Below are 27,246 nucleotides of genomic sequence, written 5' to 3'. Positions count from 1 at the left end.
CTGCCTTTCCTTTTCCTCCTTTTTCATTGCTGTTGAGACCATGTATCACAGCAAGGAAATCAAAGTAAACTTTGTGTTGTGAGGAGAGTATCAATACACTAAGTGCAAAAGGAAGACTACTGAACATACGGAAACTGAGCAGTGCGTGTCCTTCTGCAAGTAGCAGAGTAAAAAAAAAAAAAAAAAATTACATTAACTAGTTCACTTTTCAAGACTACTTTTTTTTTTTTTTTTTAATGTGCCCTCCTACCAGTCAGATATACTTCAAGATACCTGAGAAGTATAAACCCAGCACAAAAGAGAATGCCAAAGCACTACATCAGGCTGGAAGATTTTGATGGGTTAAATCAGCAGAGAAGGAACAGCTCAAACTGACAGAGTAGAGAAAATTACTCAGGGAAAATTCAGAAAGCTAAAGGCTTGTGTTTTCTTCATGTCTATAAATGAACACAAACATCACTGCATGGAATGAACTCTAAAATTTTCAACAGGATAAAGACAGTAACTTAGCTAAGAAAAAGAACCGACTGCATAGTTAAAATACCAGCCTTCTAATTGCAGTAGTTGTTAGCAGAAATTACCTATTGCTAGAATTGCTAAACTTGCAAAATGCTTGTACATGCTAGCATTTCCGAAATACTGGCCTTTACATTGACTTTTTTCATACTCATGCTTGATAGATTAAGTTTCAAGACCAAGATTTTCAGCCTAAGTTTTTATTTTCTTAAAAGAAACCTTCCACTTTTCCTACTGAAAAGGAAATCTACTTAAACTCCTTGAACAGTTCTTCAGCAATCAGACAGCAACGATAGAGGTTTAGTAGTGATAGGCCCTATTGATATAAGGCTTAATATTTGTTTCAGGAAACTTTCTAAGGTACTGAAAGAATCAACTAAATCTATTTCTTAGCCAGGCCGCCTGCTAAAGGAGAGATTTTTGTAAGCATAAAAGGTCAGTGAGCCTTTCCTGAGCTACAGGAAAAAAGTTTGCTCCAAGTTGATTTTCTGACTTTCTTAGGCAACTTTACAAATCATAGCCTAGGATCTTTAAGCCAAGCTTAAAGAAATCTTCACGTTTTCCTCACCTGACCTTTCCTCACTGTCCCAGGTAAGCAGTAGAAGTAAGGATATTTAAAACACCAGAAATTCCACCATTCCCCTCAAAAGATTTACAAACATAGCAGGAATCTCCTGCCTGCGTGCATTAAGATAGGGAAAAACTAAGCAAGACAGCAGCAGAGTTTGGAACGTTCTCTCTGAAGAGCTCTTGTGCACCCAGAGCCATCCTGCAAGGTCTAACCTCTCAAAAGCATTTTGATTTGGCAATTTCATTAGCTGCTCCCTCTGCTCTGAGGAGCACATGTAATACAAAAGCTTTTAGTTTACTTTTTCTGTGTAGAAGGGTCTTGCAGGCACCCTACTGTCACAGAAAGGTTGAGACTTTTCTACTGATGAAGGAGCTTCAGAAAGCGAGCTTCCTGTATGCACAGAGCACAACTGTTTTAACCTGTGTTTTCTGTGATTCATGTGTTACCAAAAGCATCAGCATTTTTGGCACGTACAAGTTTCCTGTAGACATTCATAATGTTAATTCCTTCCTGTTTATCAACTAAAGTTTTCATTTTAATTTCTATATGATGTACATATGTATTTAAGGTATCAAGTTCTTCAGCAGACTGGTGTGTTGTCACAAGTAGTTAATTTATTCACTCTGGTTTAGCAGTTTGAGCTCTTTTCAATATTACATAGAAGGGAATCATACTGCATTGTTTTTAAGGATCTGCTTTTCTTGCTCCTCATTTCTCCTTCCAATTCTGGTCTCAGAGTCTTACTGGACTACAAAAATATCACAGACAAAAGATGGCCTTCCACATTAGCTGGCTAAACTGCTACAGAAATTGATTTAGTCAGATCCGTATTTAAGGAGAATTTGAAGAGCAGTCTTTAATTTAATTCATGGGTCATGAATTCTCTAGCCAGTATAAACAAAGCCTCTCAGGCCTCTGCATGAGCTTGGAACACATTTGGCATTCAGACTACACTGCAGTTAACACCTCTGATAATTTGTATGCATCAACATAAATTTTTAAACACAGTACATATTCACCCTCCCATGCACTTTCTCATTTTGACAGAACCCAACCACACAAGATAAAAAAAACCCAGTCTATAGCAAAGCCACCAGCATTCTTTTTCACAGCGAATGAGTTGGGGAGACACGTGTGTGCCTTGTGTGGAATTTAGCCGCATAAATTCAGCAGTGACTATCCACCCTCACAGTGCAGCAGCTTCAGCAGGCCAGAGGCCATCTCCTGTTTTCAGGAAGGATTTGTACCTCAAAAAGGAGAATCATTATTTGTACCATGGTAATTCACAGTGGCTGCAAATCTTGACTAGGATTCCTTTGGGCAAGACATTGGCCCTAATCCTTGGAATTTAAAATTCTCTCTAGTTGCTCATCTGGCTGCCTGTGAAAAACAAAACTTTTGTCTTGTCCTAAAATAGATGTAAATCTGTGAGTTAACCTGGACATTTAGGGGGAAAAAAACCCCCAACCAACCAATTAATCAAATATATTTGACTCAAATCAATTCTTGCTGTGTATTAATTTTTCTATGAGTGTGAGGACTATAGTAGCTAAACTTCATGACTCCGGAACTCTACCCTACAAGAGATGCCCAGCTGCAAATGTATTTGTTAGTCTGCAGTCTCACCAACAGGGTCGACAGGTAGCAAAGGCAACAACTCGCAGTACTGCTACTACATACTCATTTCCTGTTGCTTCCTGCTATTTACTAATTGCTTTCATTATCGAATTTGGCCGCCTTTAAAAAACCACCAAGACCAAGGAATAAAGATCTTTGCGCAACTACAGCCTTCCCCTAGTCTTCTGTCTCTTCTTTCTTTTATACCCTTACCGAAAACTACCTTTTCCCGCAGCTTAATGCTTCGGTTTCTCCCCTCCCCACAGTTACCAGTTTTGCAACGCTGAACCCCGCCGCAGTTCCTGCGAGTTTTCGGCTGGTTGCAAACGCCCACCAGCACGCTCCCCGTGAGAGGGGAGTCCCGCGGGCCGAGCAGCCGCCGCCAACACAAACAACGAGCCTCCCGCGGGGAACAGGCCCAGCCCGCCAACGGTGCCACCGCCGCGGCCCGGTTACGCACCGAGTAGACCTGCGGTTTACCTCCTCCTCCTCCTCCTCCTCCCTCGCACCTCTCGTGACTCCGCGCGCCCCGACGCGAGTCCGTTGGGCTCCCAACCGCCCGGCGACAACGGCACCTGCACCCCCTCCGCTCCCCCCGCCCCGCCGGCGAACGCCCCTTCCCCGCCTCCCGCCACTCACTCATGACCGGCGGCTCCGGCAGCGCCCGGCGCCGGGGGTGAAGCCCCGACCGGCCCGCCCCACTGTCAAATGGCGGCGGGCCGCAGGGCGAAGCGGAGGAGGGGCGGGGGAGGCGCGTCCCCGCCAGTGGGCGCGGCGCGGCGGGGTGAGGCGAGGGCGGCCGCGCTACCGGCCAGCGGCACCGGGCGAGCGAGCGCCCGCCGCTCTCGCGAGAGGACACCTGGCCCCCGCCTCTCCCAGCTCTCGCGAGAGGCGCCTCTCCGCCTCACCTCCCTATTGGCTACCTCCGCTATAAGAGGCCGACCCCGCCGCCGCCCGCCACTCCGCGGAGGGGGGGGGGCGGGCTCTCGGGTATCTCGCGAGATCGCCGGCCTCGGGCTCCTCCTCCTCCGCTGCCGCCGCGCCGTGTGGGAAGTGGCGCGCGCGGCGTCTGGCGGCAGAGGCGGGGCGACCCGCGCCCAGGCGGAGGGGCGAGCGGCGGGGCCGGGGCGGGCATGGCGGGGGAGTGAGCCCGGCCGGCCGCCGGGGCCCGGGTGGCTGGCGCCGCCGCGGCCGTGGTGGGGGGGGTCGGGGGGGTGGGGAAGCTGTGTGTGTGTGTGTGTGTGTGAGGGGAGGAGGGAAGGAGGGGAGAGGCGCTCCCCCCGCCAGCGCTGGGGGAGCCGTTGTGCCAGCGGCGTAAGTGGCCGCGCGGGGGTCTCGCGGCCTCAGGGGTGGGCGGAGCGGGGGGGGCTTCGGCCGCTTCTCCCACCCCCGCGGGCGCCGGGCGCGGAGGCAGGAGCTGGGCCCCGCGCTCGCCGCGGAGCCGGCGGCGGAGGAAGCGGGCGGAGGGGCATGGAGGTCGCCGGGCCGGAGGCGCCCGCGCCCGGCCCCGTCTAGGGCGCCCCGCGGGCCTCACGCCTCCTCCGCGGAGCGAGCCCGCGGCCGGGCCCGGGCGCGGCGCGGAGCGGGCCCGGGACTTCTGCATCAGAGGAGGAGCCGGCCCCGGTAAGAAACGCTTCCCTTCGCCGGCGGGCGGGCGGGGACCGACCTCGCCGCCTCCCCCCGGGCGCCGCCGGTCCTCTGCGGCCGGGCGTCCCTCCGGGAGCCGGCGCGGCTTCCCCGGCCCCTCGGGCTCTCTGCCGGGCTCCAGACGGGGTGCGGGCTCTCCCCCGGCGCTGGGCCGGCCCTGGCTTCTGCCGGCCGGGGGGGCTGTGGCGTGCCCCGGCAGCTGCGGGGGTTGCCGAGGACGGGTGCGAAACCCGCGCCCACCCCCGCCGCCCCGGAGCGGGATGCTGCCCGCAGGCTGACTTGCGTAGATCCTCATTATCTCAATACTTTAGTTTTTTAAACGAGCTCGTGTATATTTTTCGGCTCTGTGTGGTGTGTAATTCAGCAGCATTTGCGTGGACGAAATACATTTTTACACCAGAAACGTTATGGAAACATCTAGAAGTTGAATAAGTTTGAGGAGTGTTTGGTCTAAGGAGCACTAGTCTGAGATTAATTTTCATATGTAGTTTGGGTCTCCAAGTTACCATGTCCACCCTAACACAAGGATTTGATGTTATAGTTGCTTCAAATGTATTTCTTTCAGTGATGCTATAGGAGAGGGAAAACCAGTCTATCGATGCGAAACAGGAAAATGCAACACACTTCATTGCCGAGTTCCCAGGCTTTGTAGTTGGGAAGAATACAAGGGGTGCTCCTATGAGTCTTGCTGGATAAGAAACATTTACACTATAATTTCAGACTTGGTATGTCTGTCAGTGAGAGATCAAGTACAGATGCAAATATTCATTTGAAAAATAGAAAGATGTACCTAACAAAGTGAAGGCTGAAAATGCACTTAGGAGTCCAATATTTATGCTACTTCAAGGTCTGTATAGCCTAACTGTAATTTTTTTCCATGTTGCTTATTTTATGAAATAAGCTTTGAATAGGAAGCAGTTTCTGTACTTTTTTTTCTTAAAAGTTTCTTTTAATTAGAAAAGTGGGAAGGGTAATACTGTGCATCTTTGTTGCCTTTTCAACAGTATACTTTCACATTTTCTGTAATTTTTTTTTCTCCTGAGAAAAAATGATTTCTTCTGGTTTTAAATCTAGTATACTAAATATATGGACTAGTAAGAGTTCTAGAGGATATTTCTTTCCATGTAAATAGGTTCTTAAAGTGGGAATTTTTTGTAGTTTTTTTAAAAGCTTAACAGTTTTGTAGGAGCCAATGTATGCAAAATGTAATCTAAATACTGTAAGAGGTTATTTTAAAACTTGCATATTCTAGTAGGATAATTTTATACTATGTAAATTGCACAGTAATTTTGTGATGCAGTTTTTTTGCCTTGTACAATTTCTTTCTGACTTTTATATCTGTTTCTTAAAGGAAGAAAATGAAAATCTTTTCTGAGTCTCATAAAACTGTTTTCGTTGTGGATCACTGCCCATATATGGCAGAATCCTGCAGACAACATGTTGAATTCGATATGTTAGTAAAGAATCGGACCCAAGGAATTATACCTCTAGCACCCATATCAAAATCGCTCTGGACCTGTTCAGTGGAATCATCCATGGAGTACTGTAGAATAATGTATGATATTTTCCCTTTCAAGAAACTGGTAAGTTTTTAGCCATACTGCTTATGATACTTGAAAGTATAAGGGATATTTTCCCATTTTAATGAAGTCCTTTGATATAATTAGCTGTTGGCTAGGTTAAAAGGTCAAATATAATTTATTGTATAAAAATTTTTGTGCTGTTGATATGCTTCATAGCTGTTTAAATTGGTTTGAGTCATATTTGAATCCCATTACATGTTTATTTTTGGGACCTTTCATTGTCTTAATGTCCCTTCCTAACTCTGTGCAAAACAGGAGAGGTGCTTTAAGATAACTTACAGATTTATTATTGTGTTCTCCTGAGCTGTAAGTTTGCAAAATCTTGAGTGAGGTATTGCTTCAAATTGAATTTTGTTTCGAAACACACTTGGTAACACTTCATAAGGTTCTTGATGTCAACTTTGAAGGAATTCTGGGCTTTAGGAAGAGGTAGGATTGCCCTGAAACTACCAGTTTGAAAAAGTGGGAGAACTTCCTGGCACGCAGCTCCTTGTTTAGAAAGATAAATGCCTGGTGGGTTCTGTAACACTGTATCATAAATTAAGGTAACTAATGCCTGTTTTTTAAGATCTTTTCTGGTTATTGAGGAAACCATTGTACAATGTCCTAAAGGTTAGTTACCCTTAAAAAAAAAAAAAGTTAAACAACCTTGTGACAGTGATACTGGTACAAAGTAGTGATGGTGGAATACTGGCTGTGTCAGAGAGCAGCTGAGGCAGAGGCCGGGCACTAACAAGTGCCTCTGGTAGTTCAGTGATTTGATGCATGTCAGCTGCACTACTGTGGTGGATTGCATGTCCTGGTTCTCAGACAATGAATGTTTAAACTCTGGAGCATTTAATATACAGTCAAGTCCCATCATGGGATTATATCAAGTGTATGCTTAATGGATTTGAATCAGATGGCTGAACTGGAGTTTGTGTAGTATGAGAAACTGAAATGGAGATGGAAGGTGTGCTTCCTCTTGACATTTTTGTCATCTTTAGAGCATATTTTGCTATGTGATGTGTATTAAATCTTGCTAGATATTTATCCCTGTGACCTACTCTGACAGTCTTGGGAGAATGATTTGCAATATTGCAGTATTAGAATTTATTTTGTAGTTATTCTACTGAAAATATTACTTGATAATTAAAATACTTCATAATATCCTGCAATGCTAATTTGGTGTAGATTGCTGTAGTGGCTTAAAAATATAAATAGAGTAAGAAGTTGTTAATCATAATGTTACTAAAGGGGTAACTGAATATAGCAGGAGTGGATGCTTTTTGTGTTTTTTTGTCTTATTTTTAGTTTGGTTTGTCATTGCACATATCTCCAGAGTATCAGAAGAAAGAGGTGTAATTCATGTTTGGATTTGGGGAAGTAGCCATAATGGCTGTTATCCGTATGATTGGCTGTTATCTTACATGTGCTTTTTTGATCCTTTTAGGTGAATTTCATTGTGAGTGATTCTGGGGCTCATGTCTTGAATTCTTGGACTCAAGAAGATCAGAACTTGCAGGAGGTATGCTTTGTAACTGTTCTTTTGTTTTGTAAGTCTAGTTTAATTGTGGAATAACTAGCAGCTTCTTACTAAGTTCAATATGAAATAACTTCACTTAATGAAAATGTGGGTGGATCTGGTCTAGAATTATTGCCTAACAGAATTTTAAGAAGTAGCCAGTGAAGCTGGACTATTCTATAGGTGGCTTTAGATAATTTGAAAAGAATCTAGTAGCTCTGAGTATAGAGTTATATATTAGATAATTTCTTCATAACATTTATTTTATGTATGTTTTCTGTAACTTGGTGATACTTCTTGAATTTTAAATTTGGCTTTTTTTTTTTACATTTGTATGAAAGGCAAATAAACTGTGTTTAAAAAAAAAAAAAGTAAATCTTCTCTTTGCTCTTGTTTTGTTTCCTCTGAAAAACTTACTTTGGGGAAGAACTGAATTTCCAAATTCTCAGAAAATAAAAGCAGATGACAACTGGTAATGTTAGGATTTCTTTCAGGTATTGGATATAACTTGTTATTATAGCCAGGTATTTTTCTGTAATAAATGAGAATATTATATTCTCAAGGCTTAGTAACAATTAATAAATGAATTGCAAAGGATAATTTAGGGCCAGATGTTTTCCAGAAGCCTGGCAACATATAATGGTCTTTAATTGGTTTGTTTGACTTTTCTCCCAACAATATTAATTTGCATGTAAAATAAGTTACAAAGGTGACTTTTCTCTTAACTGATGATTTTAACAAATGGCTGGAAAGTAACTTTCAATAATAATTTCTTTCTTTCTTTCTAACTAGTTGATGGCAGCATTAGCAGCTGTTGGGCCACCTAATCCTCGGGCAGATCCAGAGTGCTGCAGCATACTTCATGGTCTGGTTGCAGCAGTTGAAGCACTCTGCAAAATAACAGAATACCAGCATGAGGCTCGAACCATGCTCATGGAGAATGCAGAACGAGTTGGAAACAGAGGGAGAATAATCTGTATTACTAATGCAAAAAGGCAAGTATGATAATGTGCTTCTACCACTTAAAAAAAAGTTATTTTATACATTTTTAGAAGTCTTTCATTGATTGTCAGTAATTAGTGCCCTAAGTAGCTAGCTTTTTTGTGTTTTTTGTTAGACCATTTCTTGCCTTGATAAAGGTTTCATTTATGGAGGCCTGTTACAGTTACAACCCAAAAATTTCCCACTTGAAATAGGAGAGCATTTAGTGGCATGTTGCTTTGAACAGGAGGATTGAATATCCTGCATAAAAAAACAAATATAAAATTTCTTTCTAGTGACAGTCATGTTCGGATGCTTGAGGATTGTGTTCAGGAAACCATTCATGAGCATAACAAGCTTGCAGCTAACTCAGATCAGTGAGTATACTATTTATAAATGTAGTTTCTCTTACTCTGTGCATGTCTGTTATATCCTCTATGAAATATGGATGTATTTTTGTCACTTAAAACTTATTCTAATGAACTGTTAGAATGGGTGCTTGTGTGAAATAGAAGGTTGCTGTGGTTTAGCCTGACCCAGCAGCTAAGCACCACGCAGCTGCTCACTCACTCCCACCCACCATCCCCCCCAGTGGGATGGGGGAGAGAATTGGGGAAAAAAAAGGAAAACTTGTTGGTTGAGATAAGAACAGCTTAATAGAACAGAAAAGAAACTAATAATGATAACACTAATAAAATGACAATAGTAATAGTAAAAGGATTGGAATATACAAATGATGCACAACGCAATTGCTCACCACCTGCTGACCGATGCCCACTTAGTCCCCGAGCCGTGATTCCCCCAGCCCCACTCCCTCCAGTTCATATACCGGGCATGATGTCACATGGTATGGAATACCCTCTGGCCAGTTTGGGTCAGCTGTCCTGGCTGTGTCCCCTCCCAACTTCTTGTGCCCCTCCAGCCTTCTTGCTGGTTGGGCATGGGAAGCTGAAAAATCCTTGCCTTTAGACTAAACATTACTTAGCAACAACTGAAAACATCAGTGTGTTATCAACATTCTTCTCATACTGAACCCAAAACATAGCACTGTACCAGCTACTAGGAAGATAATTAAGTCTATCCCAGCTGAAACCAGGACAAAGGTGCTAAATCATGATATTGTTGACTTGGAGCTAGTGTATAATCATTAGCTTTTCAGTATCATCCTTTATCTTCATAGGACAGTGTTTCTTCAGGTTGTTACCTTCTGCATCTTGCTCCAAAATGAGACATGTAACTGTGCCGCCTTACATACTGTATATTTGTAAGCAGTAATTCATCTGATACATTTTTCGTGATAACGCTGCATTAATTTTACATTCAGCTTTCTTTGACTAAAATAGCTAAGTTCTTTGAAACTAGATTTGATTTCTAAATTTTTGTGTTGCCTGACACTTCCCTTGAGATAAAGGAATCTCTTGAAATAGAGGTTGCACCTCCTCTGAGAAGTCATCTTTTCACCATATGTTTTGTCTAATTAAACACTGAACTGTTTGGCCTGGGACTGTGTATTGCCTTGTAAAGTGTATAGTAGGTTGAGATCCTGTTCTTGGTTGCTCCTTAGGCACTTAAATAGCAGAAGAGGAGTCTCCTATATTTACCTGCTGCAATTGCAGTTTCATGTATATATACAGATACTGCCCCAGGCAATCAGGTTCTAAGTCCACTGTAAAGACAGAAAAGTAGTCTCATTCCTGTAGGTAGACATGTGGAACAATGTCTTGATCTCTCTGAATTTCCAGCCACAGTAGGAGATAAGCATGCTATTTGGGTAGTTGTTTTCATGTTCACTGGAATCGCCTTATTAATACCTGTGTACATGCTTGTAGACACAAATCCTCTGTAGTGTCAATTTTCAGTTGAATGAAACTGAACAGATTACACCAGTTAAGGATCTATTCCATTGATATGTCCAAAATGAAACACAGTGCTATAGCATCTGAAGAGCTAGAAATGTTATACTTTTTTTTTATTCTGATACTTATTTTGAAGTATGTGCTTTTGAAAGTAATTAATGTAACCTAGTTTCTACAGAAAGCTTTCAGAAACAGTATGTTGTAACACATGTTTATGATTCTGTGTGCTGGAAATCAGGTGAATCTTGGGAGAACTGATCTAATTTCTAGGAGATAGTCTGCCACACTGTAGGCTAAATAGAATGTTTTTATTTTTAAGTCTAATGCAGATTCAGAAATGTGAATTGGTCTTAATCCACACTTATCCGGTTGGTGAAGACAGCCTTGTTTCAGATCGTCCTAAAAAAGAGGTAAGGAGCTTAAAATGAGAAAATTTATCCAAGGACTAGGAACCATGTCAGACTCAAAATAGGCAGTGCAAGTTAAATATTCGGCAATAACGTTTTGAGCCTCTGGTCTCTGGTAAGGTGTAGGAAAAAGTACAGGTGATAATTCTTTGAAAAGTTGACAGCCTGCATATTGCTGTCTAAAGCGTATGCTTTGTTTTCTTGTTTTGTAGTCTTTGTGCATATATGGTATCCCCTTTTTTTCATTTCCTTACTTATATTTTTTGCATTAATAACTCGTGATTCTTTTTTTGTGAAGTAAGCCCGTTAATGCCATAGAATGATAGCCTTGGGTTTGATGGCTTTTTTGAGAAGGACATGCACATTTAGGAACCTAGTGGAAAACCATCAACTACTTGGTGTGTTGAATATGTTGTTGAGTAACTTTCCTGCTATTCAAGCATAAGCTGCTAGCTAGCACAAGCCCCGTTTTCCTTAATATCTGTTACTGAACGATGTGGATGTTGTTCAGCGCTGTGTGTTCCATGTTACCCAGACTAACATGTTAGCATTTTCAGCCTTATGGTTGAATGGTTTTCTCATGAAACCAAAATGAGCTTTTGTGTATAAATTCTGTTGTTCCAGTGTTAGCAAACAGAATGCCTTTTTAATGAAAAGCATTGGAAAGCATATCTGCTTCCAAGTGAAAGGATAATATAATGTGGGAATGTAGAATATGCTTGAAGTTCATCAAATAATTGAAGTGACCTACAGGTACTTCTAAAGATTATTTTACAAAAAGGTGAAAGGATGCATATTAGAAATTATTCTATATATTAACATCTCAGTTGTTCAGTAACAAAAGCATGTGTGCTCTGTGGACTTGTATGCTTAGTGGTGGTTGTTTGAAACCAAGTACATATGAAATATTTTTGTAATATATTCTGCTCTTCATCAGTCTGCTCTGCTCAGTATTTTAATGTGCTGTCTGTAAGAGATAAGACACAAGAAAAAAAGTCTTACTCTTAACATGAAAGGCATCTAGTCCTGCACATTATTTCATAAATAAAAAGGACTATAACAGCTACCTTCCTGAGATTCTTTTCTACAAAACTCTTTTGTAGTTGTGGTAAAAAAATAAAATGTGAACAGAAGAGAATAAATTGACTACTGTGTTCCTCTGTAAGACAGTCATCTTTATCACTGGGTTTTTTTGTTGGGTTGTTTTGGTTTTTTTTTTTTCCTCCAAAAAGCCTAAAACCAATGTCCTTGTTGGCTAGGGAAAAATCAAATGCATCTTATGGCTTGTGTTTGTTTCCCTTGTGTGTATATGACGAACTTAGAGGTAGGTATATAAAAATTACTTTGTTCCTGTTACTCAGCAGGTAAAAGAGTGAAAAACTAGGCCCCAAGCTGCTATTAAGAGGATTTCTTCCCCATGTTGTGGTACTAATTCTTCTTATTAACAACTAAGGACTCAAGTTTTTCACCACACTTGTAATTTTTTGACAATTTGTAGCAACTGCAACTATAACAACTGGTGTAACCTGACATCGTGGTTTAATCCCAGCCAGCAACTAAACACCATGCAGCTGCTCTATCACTCCCCCTCTTCACCTGGACAAGGGAGAGAAAAATATAACAAAAGGCTCATGGGTTGAGATAAGGACAGGGAGGGATCACTCAACCAATTACCGTCATGGGCAAAACAGACTTGACTTAGGGGAAAATTAACTTAATTTATTGCCAGTCAACCAGAGTAGGGTAATAAGAAATAAAACCAAATCTTAAAACACCTTCCCTCCACACCTACCTTCTTCCCGGGCTCAATTTCACTCCTGATTTTTCTCTACCTCCTCTTCCCACCAGTGCAGGGGGATGGGGAATGGGGGTTATGGTCAGTTCATCACACTGTCTCTGCTGCTCCTTCCTCCTCAGGGGCAGGACTCCTCACACTCTTCCCCTGCTCCAGCATGGGGTCTCTCCCACAGGAGACTGTCCTCCATGAACTTCTCCAATGTGAGTCCTTCCCACAGGCTGCAGTTCTTCACGAACTGCTCCAGTGTGGGTTCCTTCCACGGGCTGCAGTCCTTCAGGCACAGACTGCTCCAGCGTGGGTCCCCCGCGGGGTCACAAGTCCAGCCAGCAAACCTGCTCCAGCATGGGCTCCTCTCTCTATGGGTCTGCAGGTCCTGCCAGGAGCCTGCTCCAGCATGGGCTTCCCACGGGGTCACAGCCTCCTTCGGGCACCCACCAGCTCTGGTGTGGGGTCCTCCACGGGCTGCAGGTGGAGATCTGCTCCACCGTGGACCTCCATGGGCCGCAGGGGGACAGCCTGCCTCACCATGGTCTTCCCCACGGGCTGCAGGGGAATCTCTGCTCCGGCACCTGGAGCACCTCCTCCCCCTTCTTTTGCACTGACCTGGGGTCTGCAGGGTTGTTTCTCTCGCATATTCTCACTCCTCTCTCTGGCTGCTGTTTCTGTGCCGTAGCAACTTTTTTTTCGCTTCTTAAATCTGTTATCCCAGAGGCACTACCACTGTTGCTGATGGGCTCGGCCTTGGCCAGCAGTGGGTCCCTCTTGGAGCTGGCTGGCATCGGCTCTGTCGGACACAGGGGAAGCTTCCAGCAGCTTCTCACAGAAGCCACCCCTGTAGCCCCCCTGCTACCAAAACCTTGCCATGCAAACCCAATACACCTGAAAAATTCTGAATGAGAAATAATCTTTGTTTCTTCCTCCTTAGTTTCCCATGGTGTGGGTTTTGTGGCTGGCAGTTTTTCCCTCTAGTTGAATTTAACAGTATAAATGTATTTATTTTAGAGTTTCAAATGAATAATACTGTTACATGATACTAGACCCTAATCCATTGATACTATATACTCTGTCAATATATTTCAGCTTTCACCAGTTTTAACCAGTGAAGTGCACAGTGTCCGTGCGGGACGGCATCTGGCTACAAAACTGAATGTTTTAGTACAACAGCACTTTGATCTGGCTTCAACCACAATAACTAACATTCCAATGAAGGTAAAATTGTGTCTATAGCTTTGTGTTAACTAGCTGCATCACTTCTAAATTTGTTTGAAAACTTTTAATGTTTATTTTAATGGAATTTTTACATTGTTTTTTCTCTCCATATCATATTTTCTGTTTTGTTTTTTTTATTAGCCCACATTCAATGTCTGTGACCAGGTTAGTAAAATAAAGAAGGGGAAAAAAAAGTAAAGAAGGATCACAGAACAAAATGTTGTATTGCTGAATCTCAATTTTTGATGTAGCAATACAAGTGTTATTTCAGTTCTGTTTGCATTATTTTATATAAATACAATCTTATTTACCTCAGATTACTTTGTCTGTGATTCTTTTGTCTTTTTCTAGTTGTGTTTAGATATTCTTGACCCTTGTGCATTATAGTGGCATAGTGAGTCTCTTTTTCCTCTGTTTCATTATCATGCCCACCCAACATAAAGGTGTTTGTAACTAATAGCTGATTTTTGACTAAAGATCTTCCAGTAGGTTTTCCAGTTCAAAGATCCATAAAAAAGAAACAGGGGGACAGGGGATATGTCTAGTTAAGAAAGATACTAAATTAAACATCATCTGCTCAAAGTTGTTTGTCCCTATTTTTTTTTTTTCATTGCTACTTGGAGGGAAATCAGTGCAACAAAGAATTTCAAGTATTAAGTTTACAATGATTTTTCTGATCAGGCAGCAAGAGACAATTGAAACAGAAGTGTCAGTATTCAAACAAAAAGGGCAGGGACAGATAAACTTTCCTGATTTAAAAAATTCATCAAGTTCTAATACTGTCAATCATTACTTGCATCATTGAAAACTAACAGTATTGTATGGATTTTGTAAGTTAAAACGTGAAATTAAAAATTATATTCACAGCTTTAATGAAACTTTGACATGGGTCATGGCATAAATGTGACTTAAGTTTGCAAATACCTTGTCTGTAACTTTCTGACCTGTGTGCTGCTGGTATGCCTCTCCCTTCTGCCTTTGTCCTTATAGTAATAGACTATGTTGGGTTCTCTGTGGTTTTTTCTTTTTTTTTTTTTTTTAACTTGGAACAAATTACCAAGGTTACTGTTCTGTTTTTGCTAGTCCTCTGCAGCTGTTTAAAGATGCAGTGTTCTCTTTACAAACATCCATTTTTTTTAATCATAAACTTGCAGCTGCAAGTTCACTTCTATATATATTAAGTGCCAGGAAATGATAATAAGTTCAAACTGTGTTTTTTGGTTTGGATTCTTGAGGTTTTTAGTTGTGAAAAGTAATTGCCAATCTATTCTGCAGTGACCAGTTGTTGCTGCTCAGTAGGTTGTAATTGCTGGTGGTATTTGATATGTTGTAGGATTCCTTAACTTCACTAACTTAAAAGTAGTTAAGCCTATTTTTTACCTATATTTTACACTATGTACCCTGTCATGACATTTGTATAAAGAGGAAACCATAGGGTTTCAAAAAAGGAAAAAAGAGGAAAAGCAGATGGCTGCATCTTTAAACAGGTCAGAGAGCAAACAGTTTCCTCAACATTGCAATCCCATTGTTGTCTGATGCACTTTGGAGACTTTTTGTTTTCTTCTGGAGTGAAAGGTAAATGTAGAATCATTCATTTATGAAAACAGTGACCTCTAGCTAAAAGAAATATATTTATTCTTTCTACCTTTCTCTTTTAAAGGAAGAACAACATGCTAACACATCAGCCAACTATGATGTGGAGCTTCTTCATCACAAAGAGGCACACGTTGACTTTTTAAAGAGTGGTAAGTAGAAATAGTCCTCTAAAAGTGGCTTTTGATCAGCCTGCTAGAAGTATTCACAAAGAAAGATTGCAAGCTTCAAATTGATGTAAATTTCAGGTATGATTAGCATATTTTCAGTTATTCCTTACAACCTTAGAATTTGATTTGTAATGTTGGCATTGGAGTTTTACTCATTACTGGCATATTTTAATATAGTAATAAGGATATAACTACGAAAAAACAGGTCAAATTCAACAGACAAGGTTTCACATATGTTCAGGATATTTGTGTGAGATTTGAGGGACATGTCAACTTCCTACTGAGATATAAAACGTAGATGAGAGACCAGGTGTGCAGTGATTTTAAAAAAGAAAGTGCCTCTTGTGGGTATTTGTGGAAAATTATTCCTTGCACAATCGAACTTTTAATCTGTCAAGTAATAATAGTTGACATCACTTACATCCCATAGGCCTGTTTATAACAGTAACTGCTTTGGAAAAGACAATTGTTACTTGGCTTTTGAGCTTTCTTCTTGTATTTTAAATACCTGGTATCCTTTCTGTAAATTTGGAATTATTACCTAGTATTCCTCTGAGGTGATTTTTTAATAACTGAGGTTAGAAAAACACAACAGTAAGCCTTGTGCAAAACTGTTTTGTTCAGGAAACAGTACCTGATGTAAAATTTTGTTAATAAGTCAGGCTAAAATTTCTGTATTGGTAGAATTAAAAGCAAAGCCAAGCAGTGGAAACACCTTCAGCCTGTGCTAGTGTGTTATGGAATACGTACACTGTATGCCTTTTCAGTGCTGAAGTCTCATCTGAAGCTTTTAAAGGCTTGTATATGCTTTGTTTTCTCTTACTGCATTGACTGTAATTTCTGTTACATGATTCAATACCATTAAAAGCTTAGTCTGATTTACTGTGTCTGTAGAATACATGTATTTAGATACAGGCTGTAGATACTTGTTTTACTATCCAAAACTATGTTATATAGTTTTAAAGCATATTAGAAAGTTGATCATGGTTTGACTTCTAAGAAGTGAAGAATTTAACAAATGAGTTATGTCAGAGCTATTTAACAAAGAGTGGGTATTTCTTTTCTGAAGTTGAAATTGTATGGTCTGTAAGGTAGCCATTTTAGGGAGTTTGTGCTTTTTTTTCTCTTAAGGGGGTTACCATTACTTTGAGGAAAGGGAGGTAACTTCTTGTTACCATCTACAAGTCCTGTGCTGCATATTTTAGTGGAGTGTATGATTAAAGATTGTGGAAAAATAGGATGTTACAGTAATGAACTCTGACTCACCTGAACTTGTGTTACCATGTTGAAAGCATAACACTTTATTGTGAGGGCTCAGAAATAGTTTTGTAATACCTATTGGCTCAAGGAATAAGTCTGCTAGTAAAAGCTAAAAGCAAACTTGGACTGCAATTCCTCTTCAAATTTTTTCCATCAGAACTTTGAGAGGAAAAAGTCTCTTCTTAGTTCCTGTAAATTTCAGTTTCTTTTATATGTTTTTAAATAAATCTTTCAGCTGTAATAGCTCTGGTGCTAGGAGAGTAGGAATTCAGTTACATTGATCTTATTTCTGTGAAATGTTGTTAGAGGATTTTTATATTAAATAAGTTTTGCCTTTAGATATTCTGAGAGGGACTTTCCAAAATGATTTTAGTTATTTTAACTGAAAAAAAAAAACAAACCTTTTGCAAGTTGCCTGTGTGATTAATAAGCAAATCAAACCTTTTGTGAGTAAATGTCTTTGTTATGAAATAAAACTGTACATAAAAGATTAGACTAAACCCTAACATACTACATACAATGTTGCATGTTGATGTATGTGTCTCATTCTTCCCAATTATTGTGGGTTTGAGCATATTAAGTGACTACGCTACTGTAATTATGAAACTTCATGCAAAACTCAGTTAGTTCTTTCCTGAGATAACGAGTCAAAGATCATGAAGAATCACAAAACTCACTAGTAGAAACATAGTTTAATGTATTAAGGAGTATTAATAATGTCTGCTTTAAGGCCTTCAGGTGTTTTTTGCCAGACCATTTACCAGTGAGACGATTTACAAAAGCATTTTAATGATGAAACATCTACAGCCAGTAAAATGTGTTCAGAGATGTTCAGATTGAATCTGACATAGCAAAGACACTGGATGATGAGACCAAATACTTCTTTCCCCAAAAAGTCCAACTTGTCAAATGTGCCTTTAGATCAGTTTCAGTTTTGACTTTAGGACTTAATATGTACAAGAAATTATCAGCTCTAACATTTGTTAAGGGTTCTGATTTCTGTCTGGAAAACTAAAAAAGATAGTGCCTTAAAGTCCTAGGCATTTTAGAAGAAAAAATTTGCCTGCTATAGATAAAACATATATATAATTTTCTAAATCTTGAATCAAACCTATGGAACATACTCTGGAGCTGCAGTATTTTGTTTGCTGAATTGGTTTTTGAAATATATGCAATGGCTGCTGATTTTAAAAGGTTATTTTTTTCAGCTGCCACTGCTAATAACTTTTTTTGGCTTAAGTTAGATACCTAACTTCTTAAAATTAGATTGCATTTTGTATATGCTCATGTTATAAATATTTTGTACCTTAAAAATTTAGAGGTTTTTTGCTGTAATAAAGAAAATATGGTTGATCACACACTTTTTCTGACTTTGTATTGCAGGTGATAATCATATAGGTGGCAATAGCAGAGAAGGCACATTTAAAGAAACTGTAACATTAAAATGGTGTACTCCTCGAACAAATAGTGTAGGTAGGTAACATGGTATCTTACAAAACTGATATTCTAACTTGTGTTGAACACTGTTCTCTCTGTACACTGCTAAGAAACTGAAAAAGGAGGTAATTTGCTTCTTGTTAATGCTGGTTTTACCTTTTGGTCTATGAACCTTGCTGCTGACTGTACCGTGCTTTACTAATGGTCATATGATGCTCTCCTGATCTTGGCTAATGAGTGGTTTGTGTAAGAGGTGAGAGGGGTAGTAATGCTTTTCTTGGTGGCTTTTTTCAATCTCCTCTACAGTGTTCAGTAATGATTTGGCCCTCCCACAGGGCCAAGTATACCTTGTCAGTTCCACAGCAGTGGTCTTTTAACATAGCAGATTTGAGACATTGAATCTTTTTTTGTTTAAATTCTTGTTTTGGGGGTGGGATCAAAGTACTACCTTTAGTGTAATCTTTAGAGTGCTAAGTAAAAAGCTTTGTAAGGAAATTTATGCAATGATACTATCAGTAGACTAGTTCCTCTATATTAACCTTCAAATCTGAGTAAGGGAGAGAAAGATGGGGAAGAATTGGTGTAACACAGGAACCACCCAGCCATTCAGCTCATGCACCCTGTAGACTTATCAGCAAGATATGTTGACTCTCTGAGCCAGCAGGTCAAAAATATAGATAAGGGAAATAAGAGGATGCTGACTCTACAGTGAAGTAATTCAGGAGATAAAAAACTGGAGGTCCTGCTGGAAATAGGGCTTGGGAATGTGTTAGGCTCTTGGAGTTGAGGGTACTGGAACAATTGCAAGGAGGTGGTGAAAGGAGCAGACTTTTAGATCAGGAGACAGCTAGACTTTTTAGTTCTGCTGATTGTGGAATAGCCTCCTCCTCTTCCTTTCTTTTATTTTGTGGGATGTTTTTTCTGTATGTGGTAGTACACTCAACTTTTCTACTCATTTATTTTTCAGAATTACACTACTGCACTGGAGCATACAGAATCTCACCAGTAGATGTAAATAGCAGACCTTCTTCATGCCTTACTAACTTTCTCCTTAATGGTAAATTTGTATCCTTGGCTAATTATTTAACATTTTAATTGTTAATATTGTGAATAGAGCACTTACCACATTTTGGCTTGTATAGCAATAAATGTTTATATACTGTAAAAATGTCAAGTTTATTTTAACATGTTGAGTAAATAAAAGAAGAAAGTTGTTAAATATACTCAAAGGCAAATGGAATGTGTTTTGAAACTTGAAGATGGGAGGAAAGATGTAAAGAAGGAGCAAGTATTGAATTCTGGTAGTTCTTTTCTGAATCCAAACATAGAATACTTTTCACTTTACACTATTTGGTAGGAAACACTGATTTCAGTAGGTGATGGTGCATTTGATCACAATGCTTACTCTGACTATTGCAAAATATTAGCAACTTTTGTCTATGCCTGATTTTTAGCAGATGCTGGGCAGCCTCAGAAAGCTCTTTTAACTGTTATGACCAACTAAGTATGTTGGTCAATTGAAGCAGAAATACCTATGTGTACTGGAATCAGTCAAAAAGTAGGATAGATTTAGTTATCTTTTGCTTATCTGTAAGATCTTGCCCATTGCTGTGAATAATCTTGCTGTAAGAGGTTGCCATTTAAATACCTGTTAAAAAGGTAACCCAAAGCTGTTTCTTCCAAACAAGTAATATGTAGTCAATGTTAATTACATGTGGGGTTTTTTTTTTTTTACAGTTTGCAAACAAAATTGCATTACAAACATCCTTTTAATGGGGTTTTCTTCAGTCGAGTCATTTCAGTGTCTAAATAATGTGCAGCTGTTTTATTAAACTCTATATTTTTGTGTTTTTCTCTAAAGATTCTGTACTGGAAAAGTACTTTGATTAATAAAAATGGTTAGAACCAAAATTAATAGCATATTTCAGATAACCATTCTCTTCTGATCTTCTATTTTTGCTTCCTCGTAACAAACAACTTATTTGGAGAATGCATCCTTTTATGCTTAGTGTATTTTACTGGAAATAAGACAAAGGCAGGTTTATTTTTGTCTGAAAACTGGTATCCATTTTAAGCATTAACAAATAACATCAATTCATACCTATATACTCCAGTATGTTATTTTGTTATTTTTTTAGAAGTTGCTTTTAATGAGGGAGTTTCTACAGTAGCACCAAATAATTTTAGTATACAACGTAATCTGTAATAATTAAAAACAGCAAGCTGCCCTTACACAATATACCATTTTACAAATATGTATTTTTCCTAAGAATAATGTCCTACAGAGAAAGTGGTTGGTTGGTCCAGGAGAGAGGCTTTTTGATCTTTCTGTGTAAAATTCAAGAGCCTATGGCACTGGTCTGTGTAAAGACACAGTGTAAATACTCAAAGGAGATAGCTGTTTCTTGTTCAGCTAGGTGAAAAAACAATTTTAATGGATTCGGAGTCTTACTGGCTAGGTACAAACCTGTGTTGTGTATATGTAGTTTTTAATTTAAAATTGCAGCACACAGTAACTAATGAAACTGATCTCATTTCCAACAGGTCGTTCTGTTCTGTTGGAACAGCCACGCAAGTCTGGCTCTAAAGTAATTAGTCACATGCTCAGCAGCCATGGAGGAGAAATTTTTCTGCATGTATTAAGCAGCTCACGATCAATTCTAGAAGATCCCCCATCAATTAGCGAAGGGTGTGGTGGAAGAGTCACTGACTACCGGATTACAGTAAGATGCTTTTCTTTTTTTTTTTTTTAAGCTTTTTTCTTAAGTTGCTGCTTATCTCAGATGACCAGAGATATAGTGCAATAGATGTCTAAAGGAAATGCTGGTACATTTTCTGGAGAGCTGGAGTGGATTGCATGGTCAAACTGTTTTTCTTTGTACTACTGATACATATTTAGTACAAAGTAGTACATCTGCTTATTGTTATGCTGGCTTCATAGAATCCTTTCTGGGGCAAGGAAGGACTTGCCTCCTTATGCACTATGAGTATTTAAAATTTGTTCTGATTCTAGAATAACATTTTTCTTGGCAAGTTTTTTCTGTGGGCTGGATACACATAGGACTATATCCTCCTTATTGTCAGAAGGATAGATTGCATGTGAATGGTTTGTACAATAAATAGAAAAGATGTCAGCTTTGAACCCTGGATATGGAGCAGACAATCAGCTGGTATTCATTTTGGGTTTTTTCCTTTTTTTTTTTAACACATCCTTTGTATCTGTTGTAAACAAGCAGAAGTGGCTTCCAGAAAAACATAATAAAACTCTTACCATACATGAAATACCTTGCAGATCCAGAAGGCCTCCTCATAAAAAAAAAACTTACATCAGTTTTTAACCGGTATTTTTATACAACTATTTTTGTGCTCACCCCAAATAATGTATATCTGAAAGCTAGAAACAGCGCTCTGGTTATTAGGGTCAAATTTAGCAGTGGGGATGGTACACAGTTAGTGATAAGCAAGACTCTGCTGTTTTGCCCCTTCAGTGAAAGTTACTTTGTTAGAGAAATGCCTAATTGTATCTTGTTTGGTTATCATTAGGATTTTGGTGAATTTATGAGGGAAAACCGATTAACTCCTTTTCTAGAGCCCAGATATAAGATTGATGGAAGTCTTGAAATTCCATTGGAACGTGCAAAAGATCAGTTAGAGAAACATACTCGTTACTGGCCTATGATTATTTCTCAGACTACCATCTTCAACATGCAAGCTGTAAGTAACCTGGGGTCTGTACCCTTTTATTCTGTTCTAGATGAAGTGTCACCTTGCCACTTGATGAAATACTAACTCTGTAGTAAATCACTTGCCACAAAATCAGTTTATATTCAGCTTTATTTTCACTGAAGTACTCTGTATTTAATGTCAATAGATTATTGGAATGCTATCTAAATAGGGCGGAACATTTGAACCTGACAGCTACAGTGCTGCTGGGTAAAGAAAACGAGCATCTGCTTATACCTACTCAGAGTTATTACAAAACTGAGCATAAGAGGGGGTGTGTTTGTTGTGTGTCATTCCATGGTTCCGTTGTCTTTGATTTCTTTCTTCTTCCTCTTTCTCTTCTGCAACATACACAGATTTTCTTGTTGACTTTTGTTTTGTCTTGCAGGTAGTGCCGTTAGCCAGTGTGATTGTAAAAGAAGCAATGACTGATGAGGATGTTCTGAATTGTCAAAAAACAATATACAATTTGGTAGACATGGAGAGGAAAAATGATCCACTGCCAATTTCAACAGTTGGTACCAGAGGAAAGGGTCCTAAAAGGTTACATGCATATCTCTTTTTGTTGATGCTGGATTTTTCTCAGAAATATTCTGTTTACATTGTTTTCATACCAAATTTTTAAAATTTGGCCAAAGGTAATACGTAGTAAACTCAATGCTGTATATATGCAAAACAAATGCTTTGCCTGCATCACTTAAGGGCTATCACAGTACTGATATTGCTGTATGTTAGGAAAAAAGATACATCATTTTATTACCCAAGAATTGTGCGTATCTTAAAAAAAATATGGAAGCAAAGATAGTTATCAAGAAAAGTAAGAGATTGATACAAGCTAGGGCAGGGAAAGTGGAATAATTTCAAATTAATATAAAGGAAAACGTAAGCATATTATAAATGAACAGTGCTTTAAAATTGGGTTATATTAGAATAGTCAAATCCTTTTGAAACAGTTATTTAAAATACAGGCTAGTCCTTTAAAACAAGCATAGAATATCCTATTATCTCAGTCATTGTGATGTGTACATTGTATTTCCAAGAACTGGCTGAAAAGAAATCCAGCTATGGAAGATTTGCCCACATGACTGGAAGTTATTTACAGTAGCATGGTACAATTCTTTCTAATTTTTTTTATCCAAAGAATTAAATAGTAATTAATTTGCATGTTGGTACATGCGTGGCCCTCTGCATATCCTGACATTGCATAGTTAGCAAAAACCTGAGAGGATTCAGAAGTGCCTTTTGGTAGTGAGATCTTGTGGAAGTTAAGAATTTGATTTCAGTGGACATGGTCTATTTCAATTTAAACTTAACTCAGGATGTTAACTGGGAAATGTTACATGTAATGGGGTTTCAGGATGGAGTGATCCCAGGTGGACAGACCTCCAGTACAAGATGACAGAGAATCTGTTTGGGGTTGATTTTTGGTTTGGGGTTATTTTTGTTTCTTAAGGTCTGTTTTTTGTAACCTTAATTTATTCAGTGGTTTAATCATCTAGGTAATCCTGTATGTAAAATCTTTTTTCTGGCCTTGCTTAGAGATGAACAGTACCGGATTATGTGGAATGAATTGGAGACCCTTGTACGAGCACACATAAACAACTCTGATAAACACCAGCGAGTTTTAGAATGTTTGATGGCTTGCAGAAGCAAACCCCCAGAAGAAGAGGAGCGCAAGAAACGAGGTAGAAAGAGAGAAGACAAAGAAGACAAGTCAGAGAAGTTGGGCAAAGACTATGAATCAGATAAGCCATGGCAAGAATCAGAAAGGTAAATTTTCTAAAGTGAGATAAAACTAGCATAATAATTTTTGTCCTGCCCTGCTTCAAAAGGGAGAGGAATTTTGGTGAAACAGTTGCAAGTTTCAATTTGATGTGTTCATGCTTGTAACCTTGGCTTACTACCAGTGAGTGCAGATGCCCAGGTTTTTTGGATCAGTCATCTTTACCAACCTTGGGAAATGGGCATCTTATTATGGTGCCTGCTTATCGGACTTTTCAAATTAACATATTTTACAAGCAGTATGGTTCTTGGACAAGTTGTTGACCACTTAGCAGGGCTTTGCAGCTTGAGGAGTTGCTGCTGTTGCATTTTATCGTAACCACACCACCTACTAGATGTTAAACTGCTTTACAGAAATAATAAAGCATGTCTAAAAACTCAAGATAGGCAGTTATTTTGTCTTGAGCTGTAGATAGTTTAGTGTTCAGGTAGATAAACAATCCAGATCGGTTTGGCTCTTCTCTTTAGTCGAATGTCAGGATTGATTGTCTGTATACCTACTGTTTATAATTCATGTTGTTATTGTAACTTGTCTAAGTGGTAAGCATCTGGCAGTCTCTTCTGTTTTCCGTCTTTCAAACTACTCTAAAGAAATCAAAAACCCCACATGGTAGTAATCTTAATTTGCATGTGTTTTGTGCATGCTGTGATCATTTAGGGTAGGAGGACCTTTTCACCTATGTTATTGTCACCATGCTGATGACCTTTCATGCCTTTCTATGTATGATCAAATCCATTCCTACAATTGCTTTTTACTTTCACATGTGGAGTAAAAATGGGGACTGAGATAAAAGGGACTTGATATAGAATAGGTCTGAATTCATGTAGAAAAGATAATAGGAAATCGTGTCATATTTTTTTATATTTATTGTTACTTAGTCTTTTATTCAAAATTCAGAATGATCAACTGTCTCAACTGCCATATAAATACTGCTAACTAACTTAAGTGAAATTATATCCTAAGATCCTTCCCTTTACTTAAGGCTTTATCCAGAGGATTATTTGGCTAGTGTTCCCTATTGTTTTTCACATGAATGGTGTCAAGAATCATGTGTGCTGCTCTAGCATATGTTGCTTCACTGTTTTCCTTCCCTCTCAAAAAGGTTAAAAGGTATTTTGGATCGTGAAAAAGAAGAACTAGCAGAAGCTGAAGTTATCAAAGATTCCCCTGATTCTCCTGAGCCACCCAACAAAAAGCCTCTTATTACAATGGATGAAATGCCCACAGTTGAAAAGGCAAAAGGTGAACCAGAATTGCAACAGATTATTTCTTTTGAAGATAGTTGTTGTATCAGTCTGTATTGTCTAAAGTAATGAGGTGAATCTTCTTGGAGTTAAAGCTAAGTCAGTGAGGATCATTTTCAATTAAACACTCAATGTTGATAAATTCTTGATAAATAATGTTAACCTCAACAGGTCTATGTAAAAAGAGAGCTACCAGGATGCTGTGTGGGTCTACTGATAGGCATTTGTTGTGTTGACAGGGGCTTGGACAAATTTCTGCTGGTGCTCTTTGAGCTACTCTATGTCAGAAATGCTATTTAAGGACAGGTATCAGAAATCACTGTCTCCTGCTGACTAATAAATACAAACATGCCTAAGAAGTATAGTTTTTGGAATGGGCGGTTCTCACTGACTTCTCTTCCTTGGTGTGAGCTATTACCAACTGTCGCAATGACTGAGCTGATGTTCAGATTCTGCATTTGAACCAAAGTCAATCTCATATGAAGCAACTACTCAGCTGTTATCACTCTGCATATTTTGTGTTTATTTAGCCTCTATTATAAGGTTGTTTAATATTAGTGGTTTTAATATGTTCTACTACCATAGTCTGTAATTTCTTCTGAGCTTTTGTAATGATGTAATGTTTAAGAATTCAGAAATTAAATCACTTAGACTCTTTTTACTTGCAATTTTAGGGCCAATGTCCTTGCTGTCTTTATGGAGCAACAGGATTAATACTGCCAACTCTAGGAAACACCAAGAATTTATTGGTCGTTTGAACTCTGTCAACAATAAAGCTGAGCTATATCAACATCTGAAAGAAGAAAATGGGTTTGTATCAATTAAATGCATCACTACAAATATCTTAGCAGTAGTCAATATGCAGTATGGAGGAATACTTCAGTTACAGCATTAAAAAGACAACTGACTTTTTTGAGGATTAAAATTTATAAATACATTCCTTTGTCTCAGTATTGATGGAGAACTACAGTAGTGTTTCTTTTCAGTAGTTTGCATCTGTGCTGAATAAGGCTGAATGCTGATAAATGGTCTTCCTGTGCCTTAGTGATTGCCCTTGCAGCAAAACTCTTAAACTTCAGGGGGTTAAATGGTAGCTAAGTTGAGATTTCTTGTGCCAGTCTGTTGCTTGCTTTAGCTTCCACAGGAATGGGTAATATAAAAATATTGTCAATAATAGAGTGGTTGAATCTTATGCTGTGCTGTAATGAAGTTGATAGTAGTCCATGTTCTACCAAAAAATACTGAAAAACCAAACCAACCTCTTCTTACGTAAATAAGATGACAGTAGTCAATGATCAGTGTAAGAAGGGTGAAACTGAAGACCTTGAAACAAACTGCTAAAGCTCAAATTTTAGGAATAGGTACTCTGTAGTCACATGAATATGGGCTTTTGTCTTTTGGTGAGGTTGATAATGGATAGCTTTTTGCAGTTGTTGCTGGAAAGTTTCTTTGCAGAAACCTTTCCTTTATGTACTGATTGCTGCTTAAAGTATTATGAGGAGATAAGATTGTTTACGTTGGGGGTGGGAGAGACAGGATGGCTAGTGAAGTAAAAAATATTTATTAAAAATATTTGTCTGGTTTGTTTTCTTAATCTGTTGATTGTATTTCCAATAACAATTGTTGTCTTGCATTTCAGAATGGAAACGACAGAAAATGGAAAAGCAGGCCGGCAGTGACGATTAATTCTGTTTCTTTGGACAAAACTTGGCCGAATTGCAAAAATATTTAATGCTGGAATAGATATTGGTACCATTTCAGTACAATTGTGTAGCTCTGTTTTGATTGGTTTTTACATTTTTCTATTCTTATTTTTGCTATGAAATATGAAATCCGCATATCACATTAAATGAATAGTGTGCAAATAGGAGCTGTTCTGAAGTACTTTAGTCATGTTTTTAGGATGAAGAAAACCTGTACTGCCATGGACTAAATCAAGTAATCAAATATGTTAGAGTTTTAAGTCCTTTCCCATAACTATTGTTTAATATTCCAAAATCAGCAATGACTGATTAAAAAAAAAATCAAGTAATTGATAACTAACTGATAATATTGTTAACTGTGGTTCATGAATACTTTTATTTATATGAAACTTCCTCAGGAGTCCAGAATTATGGAAAAGACCGCACACTGAGTACCTAGTCACTGAGCTGAGAAAATGCCAGTCTTGGTTTTCAACTAAGGGGTGGGAGAGTGAGTGCTTTTACAGGTAAAAATTGTTGGTTTAAGGACTTTTAAAAATTGACTAGAAATTATCTTTAGAAAGCAAAGCTTTTCAGGTTGTTGTGCTGGAGTTAAGTCTTTGTTTTTAAGCAAAAATAAAATAAAATTTTTGCTAATCATTAAA

At 38.9% G+C, this 27,246-nt stretch overlaps 3 protein-coding genes across 6 annotated transcripts in view; 1 reads left to right on the top strand and 2 right to left on the bottom strand.

Annotated features, from left to right (window-relative positions):
- Positions 1-3,525, bottom strand: part of FGFR1OP2 (FGFR1 oncogene partner 2) — a 13,459-nt gene extending 9,934 nt beyond the window's left edge. Inside the window, exon 1 of one of the 3 annotated variants that reach the window (XM_030041050.2) lies at positions 3,344-3,525. In XM_030041050.2, the coding sequence (XP_029896910.1) occupies positions 3,344-3,347 (4 nt within the window). In that variant the 5' untranslated portion in view covers positions 3,348-3,525. Of the gene's footprint in view, positions 1-2,974; positions 3,077-3,164; positions 3,184-3,343 lie in introns of those variants that run through there. The other 2 variants (XM_030041051.2, XM_030041052.2) reach the window with 2 other exon arrangements.
- On the bottom strand, positions 3,409-4,646 carry LOC115352774 (basic proline-rich protein-like). Its single transcript, XM_030041399.1, has 2 exons — positions 3,989-4,646; positions 3,409-3,773 (listed from the first exon to the last, which is right to left on the bottom strand). The coding sequence occupies exons 1-2, from the start codon at positions 4,644-4,646 to the stop codon at positions 3,409-3,411; spliced, it is 1,023 nt and encodes a 340-aa protein (XP_029897259.1).
- INTS13 (integrator complex subunit 13) lies at positions 3,940-27,246 on the top strand. Of its 2 annotated transcripts, XM_030040806.2 has the most exons (18): positions 3,940-4,327; positions 5,703-5,934; positions 7,367-7,441; positions 8,231-8,433; positions 8,716-8,796; positions 10,595-10,685; positions 13,561-13,689; positions 13,831-13,854; positions 15,350-15,434; positions 18,096-18,185; positions 19,117-19,206; positions 20,694-20,872; positions 21,693-21,863; positions 22,261-22,415; positions 23,412-23,642; positions 24,758-24,897; positions 25,574-25,709; positions 26,539-27,246. In XM_030040806.2, exons 2-18 carry the CDS (start codon positions 5,710-5,712, stop codon positions 26,576-26,578), a joined length of 2,145 nt encoding a protein of 714 aa, XP_029896666.1. In that variant the 5' UTR covers positions 3,940-4,327; positions 5,703-5,709; the 3' UTR covers positions 26,579-27,246. The 2 variants fall into 2 exon arrangements, with proteins under 2 accessions (XP_029896666.1, XP_029896667.1); XM_030040807.2 differs by lacking the exon at positions 13,831-13,854 and having other exon boundaries at positions 3,941-4,327.

The sequence above is a fragment of the Aquila chrysaetos genome, chromosome 17, assembly GCF_900496995.4.
Source record: "Aquila chrysaetos chrysaetos chromosome 17, bAquChr1.4, whole genome shotgun sequence".
Classification (NCBI taxonomy): Eukaryota; Metazoa; Chordata; class Aves; order Accipitriformes; family Accipitridae; genus Aquila; species Aquila chrysaetos.
The sequence above is the reverse complement of the archived record's forward strand: the minus strand, read 5'-3'. Positions and strand labels throughout refer to the sequence as shown.

Bases quoted from the DNA above. Each gene is read 5' to 3' on its own strand.
- INTS13 (XM_030040806.2), top strand. From the start codon at position 5,710: ATGAAAATCTTTTCTGAGTCTCATAAAACTGTTTTCGTTGTGGATCAC. The intron at 13,690-13,830 runs GTAAAATTGTGT...TTTTTTTATTAG, and splicing joins TAACTAACATTCCAATGAAG to CCCACATTCAATGTCTGTGA. The intron at 15,435-18,095 runs GTAAGTAGAAAT...TTTGTATTGCAG, and splicing joins CGTTGACTTTTTAAAGAGTG to GTGATAATCATATAGGTGGC.
- LOC115352774 (XM_030041399.1), bottom strand. From the start codon at position 4,646: ATGAGGATCTACGCAAGTCAGCCTGCGGGCAGCATCCCGCTCCGGGGC. The intron at 3,774-3,988 runs GCGGGGGGAGCG...CTCTGCCGCCAG, and splicing joins CAACGGCTCCCCCAGCGCTG to ACGCCGCGCGCGCCACTTCC.